At 42.4% G+C, this 13,316-nt stretch overlaps 1 protein-coding gene across 1 annotated transcript in view; it reads right to left on the bottom strand.

The window, feature by feature from the left end:
* Positions 1-13,316, bottom strand: part of LOC308093640 (calsyntenin-2-like) — a 78,528-nt gene that overhangs the window by 53,737 nt on the left and 11,475 nt on the right. The window contains exon 2 of the mRNA XM_080439971.1: positions 3,204-3,326. Within this exon, the coding sequence (XP_080296097.1) occupies positions 3,204-3,326 (123 nt within the window). The remainder of the gene's footprint in view (positions 1-3,203; positions 3,327-13,316) is intronic.

Here is a 13,316-nt window from a genome sequence, read left to right as displayed (position 1 = left end):
GTATTTAAATTGCCTTGACAGAGAGTAAAGGCACACACACACACACACACACACACACACACACACACACACACACACACACACACACACACACACACACACACACACACACACACACACACACACACACACACACACACACACACTTGCATCTCAGCAGCCAGCAGCCCGAGGTGTGAATATTGAACACAGTCACACACTGTGTGGATGGAATGAACTGTAATCTTCTGATACTGTACAGCATGCAGGGAATGGAGGAAAGCATATGAAAGCAGACATCAGAATGCATGGATTGGTCACTGCGGGCAGTGGCTGCACGCCCTGGCATTCTGATTTGAGAGTACATTTTAAGCAGTCAGCGGAGGAAGTATGTCCCCCTATAATTATCGCTGCTGTGACTCTAAACCAGTGGTTCTCAAACTTGTTCTTTCCAAGGACCCCCGAATTGACATGTATTTGGCTGCGGACCCCCCCCCCCCCCCCCCAATCTGTGGCAGGGACCCCCAGATGAGAAGATTTGTTTAAAAAATAAAAATTCCACATTTATATTTTAAAAAATAGCAGATGTACAAGCTTGTTGACACGCTGTGAGCTTGTAGATCATAGAACATATAAATGGATTTTATTTTTTAAGTGGTTAAAAGTATTGTGATGTTAAGTTAAATACTTTTGCTGGGGACCTTATACAATTCTTTTTACTTAAATCTCTATATTGTGAAAGTAATCCTTACAACACTGTAGAGTGTTTGTTCAGTAACTGTGTTGTTTATTCATGTTGAATTAATATCACAAAGTAAAGAGCTGTGTTGTTTATTAACGATGAATTATTATTACTAAGTAACAGGCTGTGCTGTGGTGTTTATTAATGTTGAATTATTATTACAAAGTAAAGAGTAAAGTAAAGTAAAGAGCTGTGGTGGTGGGGAGAGAGAGAGAGAGAGAGAGAGAGAGAGAGAGAGAGAGAGAGAGAGAGAGAGAGAGAGAGAGAGACTAGAATACGTGTTAGAATTGCAGAAGTGAGGGGATGGCAGTAAAAGACACATTATAGCAGAGAGGTTGCATTTGCCTGGCAGCTCTGTCTCCTTGGTAGCTATTTAATGCTTTTCATTCATTAGACAGGCAATGTGTGAGAGACACAAAAAAAGCAGCCGCCAAGGAAATAAATATCACCAGTCAGCCGGAGGAGGGGTGAAAAAAAGCACATTGCTTTTCCGCTCACTGCAGCAATATTTCAGCAGCCTTGACCTTCTCCATTCAAAAAGCCTGAATGTTAATCGCGTGGAAAAACAATCAAATGCATGCATCCCCCGTTACTTTCACCGTGTTTACCCTGCTGCTTCTTCTGCCTGGCAGGTTTTGGTCTGTGGTTGGTAAGGGGATGGAATGTGGAGTCTTGTGTAATCAGACAAGACAGGAATTAAGCCATTCAATCCGTAAACGCATCTGTGTCACTTTAGATTTCTTTGGCTATTCAAAAATAGCAGATATACAAGCTCATAGCGCGGCACCAAAGTTATTATAGTTCATTAAAACTAACGCAATAACTAAAACTAGATTTGGAAATACATTTTAGTTAAAGCTTCACTATGTAACTTTCCTCTTCTACCCCGGATATTAACCCGGTTTCCTGCGCAAGTCCTGACATTTTTACCATCGAGTTAATAGAGCCTGCCTGCTTGCTCAGGGGATACGTTTAATTTGACCATCAGGTCAAAATTTGTGTCAGTTCCTGTGTCCAGGTGAGACTTGACCTTTGACATGATCAAAATGTCAAATGTCTCAATAGAAGAGAAGTCCAAATACAACCACCCCAAATGTATACGTTATATTGTGTTACTGTAACATACTCTACCATACAGATTGGACAAAATTACATTTTATTGATTAAAATTGTTTTTACATAGTACCGTTTAAGTAGAATAAAAAAGAGGTTTTACAAAAAAGTATAAAAACTGAAACTGTATTGTGTCATTTGTGTGTCTACAAAACAAAACAAAACTACAACACTTAAGTCTTTGTCAAACATCATCAAAAACAGCAAAAAAATGTACAAGCTCACAACGTGTCACATCGACAATAGAGGGAGAACATAGCTCTGAGCAGTTGTTCATGAATGTCAGAATCAACATTAATTGCAGACATCTCCTCATGATGAGCTGCTAAGAGCTACCTGCTAAAAAGCTGTTAACACATTTCTCTCTCATTCTCTCTCTCTCTCTCTCATCTCTCTCTCTCTCTCTCTCTCTCTCTCTCTCTCTCTCTCTCTCTCTCTCACCCTGCATGATGGCTCTGTGTTTTCAGCTCTTGTTCAAGAACATATAACTGTTTACACTATAGCTGATATACGTACGTATGTAAGTAAAGATTATGGAATGAATACAAGTCAATGCAATGTCCCAAAGGTTTGCAAAACCAATGTGTGTTTATGGATGCAATTATGTCTGAGACACACACACACACACACACACACACACACACACACACACACACACACACACACACACACACACACACACACACACACACACACACACTCACACTCACACTCACACTCACACTCACATCACACACACACACACACACACACACACACACACACACACACACACACACACACTGACGTCAGAGGAAACCATGCAGGCCTGCTTATCGGTAGTAATTAGGGGTTCAGTGTCTTGCTCATAGACACTTTGACACCAACCCGGGAGAAGCCGGGGATCAAACCGGAAACCTTTAAATTCAATTCACTACCTCCTCAGTGTGTGCAGTGGTGGAAAAAGTACTCATATGTTTTACTTAAGTAAAAGTATCAATACTGCAATGTAGAAATACTCTGTTACAAGTAAAAGGCCTGTGCTCAAAATGTTACTTGATTAAAAGTACTAAAGTATTGGCATCAACATATACTTAAAGTACCAAAAGTGAAAGTACTGAAATGTTTGAAAATAGCAGATCTACAAGCTCACACAACGCGTAGCCTATGTATAAAATAGGGCTGAAGTGGTTAATGTGTGTTTTATAATATAATCATTTATATCTGCAAAGTAACTAGTAACTAAAGTTTTCAAATAATTGTAGTGGAGTAGAAGTAAAATAATTGAAAATTGGCAATACTCCACTAAAGTCAAAATACCTCAACATTTTACTTAATTACATTACTTGAGTACATGTACTTAGTTACTTTACACCACTGCTGGTCCTACCTGCATAGGGGACAGGAGCGTCCTTGTCCAGAGCCATCAGAGGAGGGTCCAGCAGCACCGTGTCTGTGTTCTCTGTGATGACTCCATGGTAGGAGCTCTCCATCCACGGCTTGTGTTTGTTCACTACAGGAGACAGACAACACACACACACACACACACACACACACACACACACACACACACACACACACACACACACACACACACACACACACACACACACACACACACACACACACACACACACACACACACATACACACATAATCAGAGTCAACTTTACTGTCGCATCTACAAGCTTCTACAAGCTTTACTGTCATATCTACAAGCTCACAACGAGTCGCACCGCAACGCGTTGTGAGCTTGTAGATATGCTATTGTCAAACGTTTTAGTACTTCTACTTTTGGTACTTTAAGCACATTTTGATAACATTACTTTTGTACTTTTACTCAAGTATTTTTTTTTCAGGACTTTTACTTGTAACAGAGTACTTCTACATTGCAGTATTGATACTTTTACTTACTGTAAGTAAAACATTTGAGTACTTTTTCCACCACTGTATAGCATACAATATATGCTATACAAGACAGACAGACAGACAGACAGACAGACAGACAGACAGACAGACAGACAGACAGACAGCGGGAGGTAGACATACATTTACGTTGGATATTTATTTGTTATCACCAGCTGTCACACTATTTCAGCTTTGTGCAAAAGTAACTGCTGATCAACAGCAATGGAGAAAGAAAGGTGAAAAAAGCAGAGCAATTTCCAAGGGAAACAACATTTTACAAAACATTAAATAAATGTAATTCATATCAGACTCCAGAAGGCATGGTGCAGGAACACAGAGGTAGCTGGAAGGTTTGTGCTGTAACAGCAGAATGGCAGATTATAAAAGGACCACTTCGCCCCTTTGAAACCTATTATGTTCATATAATTGGTCCTCACTAATGCTCATGAGATTGATTGATTGATTGAATACTTCTGTCAGGACAACTCATAAATAGAAAAAGACAAATCATGAAGGATAAGATATATTTATTGAATATAAAATGAGCAATATATTTATTATGGTTTGGCGATGAATTGGATCTGCTTTTAGGTACTCTGATAAAGCGCATTGCCCAACCATAGGGACTCAGAATCCCCCGTGCATAACAGCAGATCCAAAAACAACAGGTGGTAGCATGGGGTGGTGGAGGGTGAGCAGCAATTTTAGCAACAGCAATGAACAGCAGCGCAGCAGCAGCAACGGTGTGTGTGCAGCAAAAGCAAGCAGAATGTGCAACCTTCCAGCTTAAATAGAGCGGTCTGAGAATGAAATGAGTGTGAGTGGATGAGTGGATGTGTACGTTGAGCTGATGCGGTCCAATAGTAGGCCATCCTCACTGCACTGAGTTCCCTGACAGAACTTGCTCTGCGCATGTCTGTGACAGGCGCGACGCTCATTTTATTAACAGTTTGCAAAGACAAACACAGGGAAGTACAGTTCAATACAAGGTCTGCTAAGAGGATTTTAAACCCAAGAAAGCACTATGGCTTGTTTCTATTGGGGTCCTTTGTACTCAATTCATCAAAACATTTAATGACAGACAAATATACACTACTATGTAAAAACATCATGTAAACGGATAGAAATCAAAAATCAAAATCTGTACGGTAAACGAAAGATGGCACAATTTCCGTCTACTCACTCTACTTCTCATTGGTGGGAAATGGCCAGTTCAGAAACCTGCCCATCTATACGAGTGATAACATCGACGGGCATTCCAAGCCAATAGAAACGAAAGCCTTTCTCTAGCCTTCTATAATAGCCATGCAACTTGCTTGAAATGTCCAAACCTGCCTGCCGAGGATGTCACTGGTAGGAAGGATTCTGAACTGTCCTCTGAGACACAGACAGAGTAGACAGAAATGATACCATAATATGGTATTTATCACCACACAATATTATTAGACCAATTATATAAAGAGACTAGTCCATACCCGGTCGACGCATCCGTGGGGGGATATGCGCACATGATCTGGCAACCTGGGAGGTAGCCCCGTAACCATGGCGACAGTGTTTACACAAAAAGCGAATAAACAGCCGAGATTTGGTGATATCGAAAAACAGGCTTTGCTGTTAGGTGCACATGGTAATGGTCAATGGCCGGGTTTCCCAAACGAATTTCAGCTCGTGCGTAGCCTAGAAGCTGCGTTAGAGCCTCCACGCAGCTGCGCAGTAGCAACCCCGCTACGCACTAACTAGTAGCAGCTGTGTGTGGCCTACGTGCCATCTAAACTGGCTTCAGGAGACACCATCGTCGTAGATTTTTTTTGGCGGTTCTGGGCGGATTGGGCCCATTTTTTTCGCGGTTCTGGGCGGATTGGGTCCGCAGATTGGGTTTAAAAAAAATAAAAAAAAAAAAAAATAAAATAATTTTTAATTTTTAAAATTTTTTGCGGGTAGGCGGGGCCCCACGCAAGGCGGGGCCCTACGCAGCCTGCGTAGTGTGCGTGTAGGGAGAAGCGGCCCTGGGAACTGGGGACTTTCATCATATCGTTTAACTATAAAACTTCGAAATTAAGGAAACATGTTTAGCTCAGCATCATTTATATACCTTTAGTTAACTTGGCATATGCTTAATATTTTTATCAGATGATCGGATCATCCGTGAGAGTACAATTTGTAAACTTCGGGTTCATGCATAGAGGACGAAGCAGCACCTACCCAAAAGAACAGATCTGCAAGCTATCGACACGGCATGTCGCAGTGCGTTGACAGCTATATATATATATATATATATATATATATATATATATATATATATACATTATATGTGTGTGTGTGTGTGTGTGTGTGTGTGTGGTCGGTCGGTCGGTCGGTCGGTCGGTCTTTTCATAGATCTATTTCGCTACGATGGGTGTTACGAGCACCCCAGGGCGCTCGTAACAAACTGCTGCGTAGGACACACTCAGGGCTACGCCTCTCCCAGGAGTAGGAGGAGAGTAGGATACGTGCATGCTGTTGCCCGAATGTAGTTTTAGCAGACACGTAACGCTGTGGACGTGGGAACCTACGACAACCAGCTGCTACTAATGAGGGTAGAGCGTAGGTTTCGCCGGGTCCCAGGCTCTTACGCAAGCTGCGTAGGCTACGCATGACCTGAAATCTACGTGCCTGCTAAGGTACCGCGCAGCCTGTGTGGACGCACGTAAGACCCGTCGTAGGACCTGCGCAGGATCTCTACGCAGCATCTCTACGAATCTCTTTGGGAAACGCGGCCAATGGCTGTGTGCAATTTCGGATCAATTGCTCGAGCCGCTGAGGAGAACCGGGCAGAGCAATTTTGGCCTCACCAACCACCAACCATGACACCATGACACCATAACAGAGGTTTGTCAAATTATTGGAGGATAGGTTGAAAATGGGTGAAGTGGTCCTTTAACAATCTAGGCCGTGGGAGAAGTGTGAAACTCATTAGCAGGAACGGAATAATCAAACCCGTTTCCCTCAAATCTCTTTGGCAAAAATAGCAGATCTACAAGCTCACAATGTGTCGCGTTGCGACACGTTGTGAGGTTGTATGCCGGGGTTCAAGTGGTTAAATGTTGACTGCAGCAGACTGAGAGGATTTCCTGCACGCTAAGCAGAACTCAGACCGTCGGCCAGACAGGTCACTGAAAGTCCAGCAGTTCATTGAAAGTCCAGCGGATCGATTGAAAGCACCATTAAACGCTCCTTAAGTTTTGTTATGTCTTAACAAGTCATTACAGGGATCATAAACTGTGTGCTAAATCAACTCTGAGACATTTAAACTACCAGCTTTGAAAATTAGTTTTGGGAGATTTGGGATTGATCAGCCCTCATGCCCGCTAATCCCATCACTACTTGTGTATATAGTCTCTGTCGGGTGGAAACCTCATATGTCCAAAACTGTTACTTTTCATATTCAAAAATATCAAAAACAGCAGATCGACAAGCAAAACGTGTCGCTTCGCGCCACGTTTTGAGCTTGTAGATCAAAAACAAACACCAAAAGTTAAAATATGGAGATATATTCTGCCCGACAGCAATGATATGTAGGCTATAAATGTTAATGTACACATAGCCGACTTGGATGGATGGATGGATGGATGGCTGGATGGATGGATGGATGGATGGAATAACAGCAGAAAAGTCATGAGGGGGGGGTTTAAGTAATCATATTACACTTGAAAGAATAACAGCAGCATAAAAGGCATGGAGGGGGGGGGGTTTAGGTAATCACATTACACTTGAAAGAATAACAGCAAGATAAAAGGCATGGGGTGTTGGGGGGTTAAAGTAATCACATTACACTTGAAAGAATAACAGCAAGATAAAAGGCATGGGGTGTTGGGGGGTTAAGGTACATTGATAAGGGGAGCTAAAGAGCGTGAAAGTACCATTCCTCAAAATGCCACACTGACGCAGCAGAGATAAATGACTGCACTCCAATGGGAGGCCTCTAATATTGCACCCAATTAGGCAGAACTGAAGGGGGGGAAATAAAATGTCCCCTTACTTAAACATTAACATTGAGAAGCTTCTGAGTTTGCGGCTCATCGTAGACGCTTGCTAGCTTTCTTCTCTTCTGACATACGAAGATAACTGTGACCAGGATGATGATGACTACTCTCTCGACTGACACGGCAGCCGCAATGACAAGGAAAAGCCGATGGATCTGCGCGGAGTCGACAGCGATCTCATTGGTTCCTGAACATAGGTAGTCGCCCGCGTCCTTTTCCGCGTCCAAGTTCTGGACGGTCAGTTCGGTGATGTCCTGACCGTTATATCTCGAGCTCATGATCTCAAATTTGTCTGAGGTAGCGCTGGTGCCGTTACTGGTGATGATAGCCAATTGGGTGCCATCTGCCTCCACTTTGAACCAGGCCCAGTGGGTGATTGGTGGATATCCATGGCCAATGCAGACCATCACGGCCGCGCCGTTCTCGGTGCCACGCTCGGTGTCACTGGAGGCCTGAACATGGGGCGCCTGATGGAGGGGAAAGGAACTGGTTGGAATAACGTGTTCCTTCCACGCGCTACGTCCTACCAGGGAAACTCTCCCCTGTCAGGTGACAAGAAGGTCAGTTGGCTCTCATGTAGTGAAGGAAGCATGAGCTCGGCCCTGGCCTCCCTGGCTGTGGGGGACTGGTGTAGCGCTGGTGTAGGGCTGGTGTAGCGCCCAGGATCACTTAGGAAATTGGCACCGGGTGAAAAAAATGCGTTACAAAAATCGCGGGATAAAGAAAAAGAAAAAAAAAAGGAACATGGGCCGTTGTTTTGACTTCGATTGTCTTCGTCTGGTCAGGGTGCCAGCGTATATGGCTGCTGTGCATAGAGCCTATTTCACCGTAACACCGCCATGCTGGAGGACGGAGGAGGCGAGGAGGTAGAAGTTGGAGTGTTGGAATCTGAGATAAAGGACCGCTTCACCCATTTTCAACCTGTCTTCACATAATTGGTCCTCACTAATGCTCATTATAATATGGTAAAATCTTTGTCTACTCGGTCTGTGTCTCAGAGGAGGGCTGTTTATCTTCTTTTTTAGTTTGTATATCGATTTTCAGTTCTGGGAGCTGATGGTAGGTGTGGTGCTCCACCTCAGCATCTTCCAGGGGTCTAGTGCATTGTAACAGTGATCTAATCCTGCATGCGTTCTCGGCTGATATCGACAGTAAGCCTACCCGACCTACTTACTTTCATTCATTCATTAATGTATTTGTATGTGCACATGTATGTTCTGCCAATCGTAGCTAATCTAAATGGAATTAATAAATAAATAAGAGAGAATGAGACTGTTTGCCGATATGTGTGAGTTTTGGACAAAATCTGTAGAAGTTGTGGCATATTTTTCTTCATTTTTTTCCTTATTTTTTTAAGCAAATTCTCTCTCTCTCTCTCTCTCTCTCTCTCTCTCTCTCTCTCTCTCTCTCTCTCTCTCTCTCGCTCTTAGTAGAGCAGATAGTAGGAACAATCGTTCACTTTGTGATACAAGCGTGAAAATTGGCATGAACATTCCTTTAGGTCAACTCTTTGACTTTTTTAATCGAGCCACTCAAAAATCCAAGATGGCGGCCATTTTTCAAGATGGCCGATACCTTAGTGGGCAGTTAAGTGATATGATGGTTTATTTGGTGATACAAGCATGAAAATTGGCATGAGCAGTCTCTGTGGGTCACTTGACAATAGGCCACCCACAGCTACTTGAAATTTCAAGATGGCGGCCATTTTTCAAGATGGCCAACACTTTAGTGGAGCATTTAAGTTATATAATGGTTCATTTGGTGATACAAGCATGAAAATTGGCATGAGCAGTCTCTGTGGGTCACTTGACAATAAGCCACCGACAGCTACTTGAAATGTCAAGATGGCGGCCATTTTTCAAGATGGCCACCACCTTAGTGGACTAGTTAAGCTTAAGAAATCATTTAGTTGGTGATACAAGCATGAAAATTGCCATGAGCCGTCTCAAAAGGTCATTTGACAAGAAACCGCCCACAGCCACTTGAAATTTCAAGATGTCAATCTTTAAATGATACCTTTTCTCATAGAAATGTATTGGGTTCCTCAAAAAGCTCTGTCAAGAGAGGTTGTTTGACTGTGTTTTGTCTGACTCCTCGCCCACGACCTGTCCAGTTTGGTAAGACCTGTCAGGAGTTGCCTCCCACCGGCATAGCTCTCAGGGTTCACTGAGGTAGGCCTAAACAAGCTCCCTTACCACGACAAGGTAACAGTCACAAGGGAGGATATATATATATATATATATATATATATATATATATATATATATATATATATATATATATATTGTTTTTTTTAAACTAACAGCCATTACATGTGTCAAATAAATACTAAGGGGTGGGGATACAACAAATAAGATGAATAAATTAGCACAGTTGTGGTGCTGATAAGCACAGTTGTGGTGCTGAACGGACAGTGCTCCAAAATTATGAGTAATGGCTAATACTGAATGGCAATAGCCACGGAACCATGACAAACGATACTAAGGAACTAAACTGAAAATGTGCTTCACTGTTAGATATGGCAGTGGAAGGCAGTGGAAGCAATGTTACAAAGTAACAACTGAAAATTACACAGTAATAGACTAGATAAAAAGTAAAACATGATGCGTCGATGTGACGAGGGGAAGCCGAGCCATAGGCCTCCACTTGAAAACACAGAGGACAACAGGGAATAACTCTGGCAAAATAAACATGCAAATAGGTTCTAGCAGGGGCAACTACATAGGCATGTGAAACTGAGTCCATATCTGAAGCAGTTACACCTTCCAGTACATGCCTTGGAGCACCCACATTTGGTCAACTCCCAACAACTCTCCGCAATAGGTGGAAGTGGAGTCCAGAAGACTTTCCACTTCTCGTCCTGTTCCACCCATCCCCAGTCAGATGGGCTCGGCATTTGTGGATGTCGCTTCAATGCCTGTCCCCACACGTATCCAGCCTCATAAGAAGCATGTTTGGCATGCTCTTTGAGTGCTGCTTGAGTTGGTGGGATCAAGTCATATTGTCTTTGCTTTCTGGCAAAGAGATCAAGCCTGGCCTCGTTCACAGTTGTGACATCGCTGGACCGGTCATACATTAGATCTTCTTGGCCTCTTGACATGGATATCTTTGGTATCTTCAGTGTCTTCAGCAGATGTAGATGCTCTCTTTTGGGCCCTTTCCAGCTCTGTGTTGTTGAACCTAAGTTTACAGCTTGAATTATATTTTGCTCTGTTTCTTGTCGATGTGCTTTCTATGCCATCACCTTCATCTAGTCGGGTTGGACTAAGTAAGATAGGCAGAGCATTGATCTTATGAAATAATGGAACATTTCTTGCAATGGTATCATAACCAGTACGATCGTGCTCTCTGTTGAATAAACTCGGCTGAATGAGTTTTTCCTTGGTGACCTGCTGACAAATTAAACATCTGTCCCAGTTAGTTTTCACAACTGTTATGATGGCTTCTGCCATGTCTGCAGCATAGGCAGAGGCCGAGGGTTTATCCTTTTACCACCTTTTACCAAGCACTTTGATGTATGGGATACAAGTAAGTTCGTGCCTTAACCCTACACTTAGTTCGATCGTTCATCCAATGCCATTTAAATCCTGAGCGATCTGTACACCATCCGGTTAACTAAAACCCCATTAACCTTGGCTCGGCTCTCCCGTGCTGGCACAACCTGTCAATTCAGGTGCGGCTATCTAACTGTTTTGGGGTAAATTAGACAGCATTTGGGATACCAACTTTCAATTAGCTGACATTGAACTCAGAGTGGGGACTCTGAGTTTAACAGCAGTGATATATCACCAGTGTGCCCTGGTAGTGCAGATATTCACTCTTATCTAATCTATCTATGATCAACAAATCAACACAACTATATTGTGATGTGTTAAAAGTTGTTCTTTAGCATAATAATAATAATCGTATAATCGTCCTTAATGAAAAAAAAACATACATTTCTATGAGAAAATGTATCTTTTGAGGATCCAGGGGGGCGGCCATCTTGAAAATAGAAATGTAAAGTGGCTGGGAGTGTTTTCTTGTCAAGCAACCCTTAGAGACTGCTCATGCCAAATTTAATGCTTGTATCACCAAATAAACCATTATATAACTTAATTGCTCCACTAAAGTGTTGGCCATCTTGAAAAATGGCCGCCATCTTGAAATTTCAAGTAGCTGTGGGTGGCCTATTGTCAAGTGACCCACAGAGACTGCTCATGCCAATGTTCATGCTTGTATCACCAAATAAACCATTATATAACTTAATTGCTCCACTAAAGTGTTGGCCATCTTGAAAAATGGCCGCCATCTTGAAATTTCAAGTAGCTGTGGGTGGCCTATTGTCAAGTGACCCACAGAGACTGCTCATGCCAATTTTCATGCTTGTATCACCAAATAAACCATCATATCACTTAACTGCCCACTAAGATGTCGGCCATCTTGAAAAATGGCCGCCATCTTTGATTTTCAAGTGGCTCGATTAAAAAAATCGATAAATGACCTCTAAAGATGATCTGTACCAAGTTTCACGCTTGTATCACCAAGTGAACGATTCTCCCAAAATATTGCTTTTAGCCGCTGCACTATCTCTGAGAGAGACAGAGAGGATTGGTCAGAGTAATGATTGTGTCTGGGAGAACAGTGTAGGTAAACCTGGACGCATGAATCACTGAACGCCTGTTAGCACAGTGGATCAAAACAACCCCTACTAATGAGGTGTCACATATCACATGCACACACACACAGTGTGCACGAAGCGCGCTCGCTGACGCTCTCTTCTGCAATCAAACAGGCAAGGGGTCAAAGTTGTGTTAACAGTGGTTGACAGTTGACACACACACACGCACACGCACACGCACACGCACACGCACACGCACACGCACACGCACACGCACACACACACACACACACACACTCACACACAGACAGATATAATAGTCATGCTCACAGTTAGCCTGGATTCTGGAACCCAGACTGAATCACTCCGGGTGCATACCGCCATTCCGACATCCCACCATTCCGACATACCGCCATTCCGACGTATCACCATTCCGACATACCACCATTCCGACATACCGCCATTCCGACATTTAGTCCCGCCATTCCGACAGTCCATAAATCCCAGTTTGCGATATTTAAATGTATTAAATATATATTTAAATCCTGCTGCGATATTTAATGTATTTATTAACGTCAAACTTAGTCTTAGAAAATAATTTCTCCGTGCTACGTGACCACAGCAGTACGGTTTCACTGCGGCCACCTCCATTCAGAACGTCATGTTTTATTTTTTTATTATAAATTGGTTTAAATAATAATACATTAATTCATAATAATCGTGTGCGAATAGTCGTGTGCGACTATAAATACCGTTATAAGAACTGTATAGTATATTACTCACGATGATTTATAGAAATAATCATAACACATTTTAAAGCATTCTAGCCTACATTTTATAATGTAGGAAGGATATTATAATCACTGCTATAAATTAATGCATTAAAGTGTGATTATAAGGTGTAGCAGAACATAGTTCCTGCATAATTTAATGCTATTTATTTTATTATTTTTACTTTACAGCACCAATTAGG

The sequence above is a fragment of the Gymnoscopelus braueri genome (assembly GCF_963280865.1).
Source record: "Gymnoscopelus braueri genome assembly, chromosome: 10".
Taxonomy (NCBI): Eukaryota; Metazoa; Chordata; class Actinopteri; order Myctophiformes; family Myctophidae; genus Gymnoscopelus; species Gymnoscopelus braueri.
This window is presented reverse-complemented; position numbering and strand designations above follow the sequence as displayed.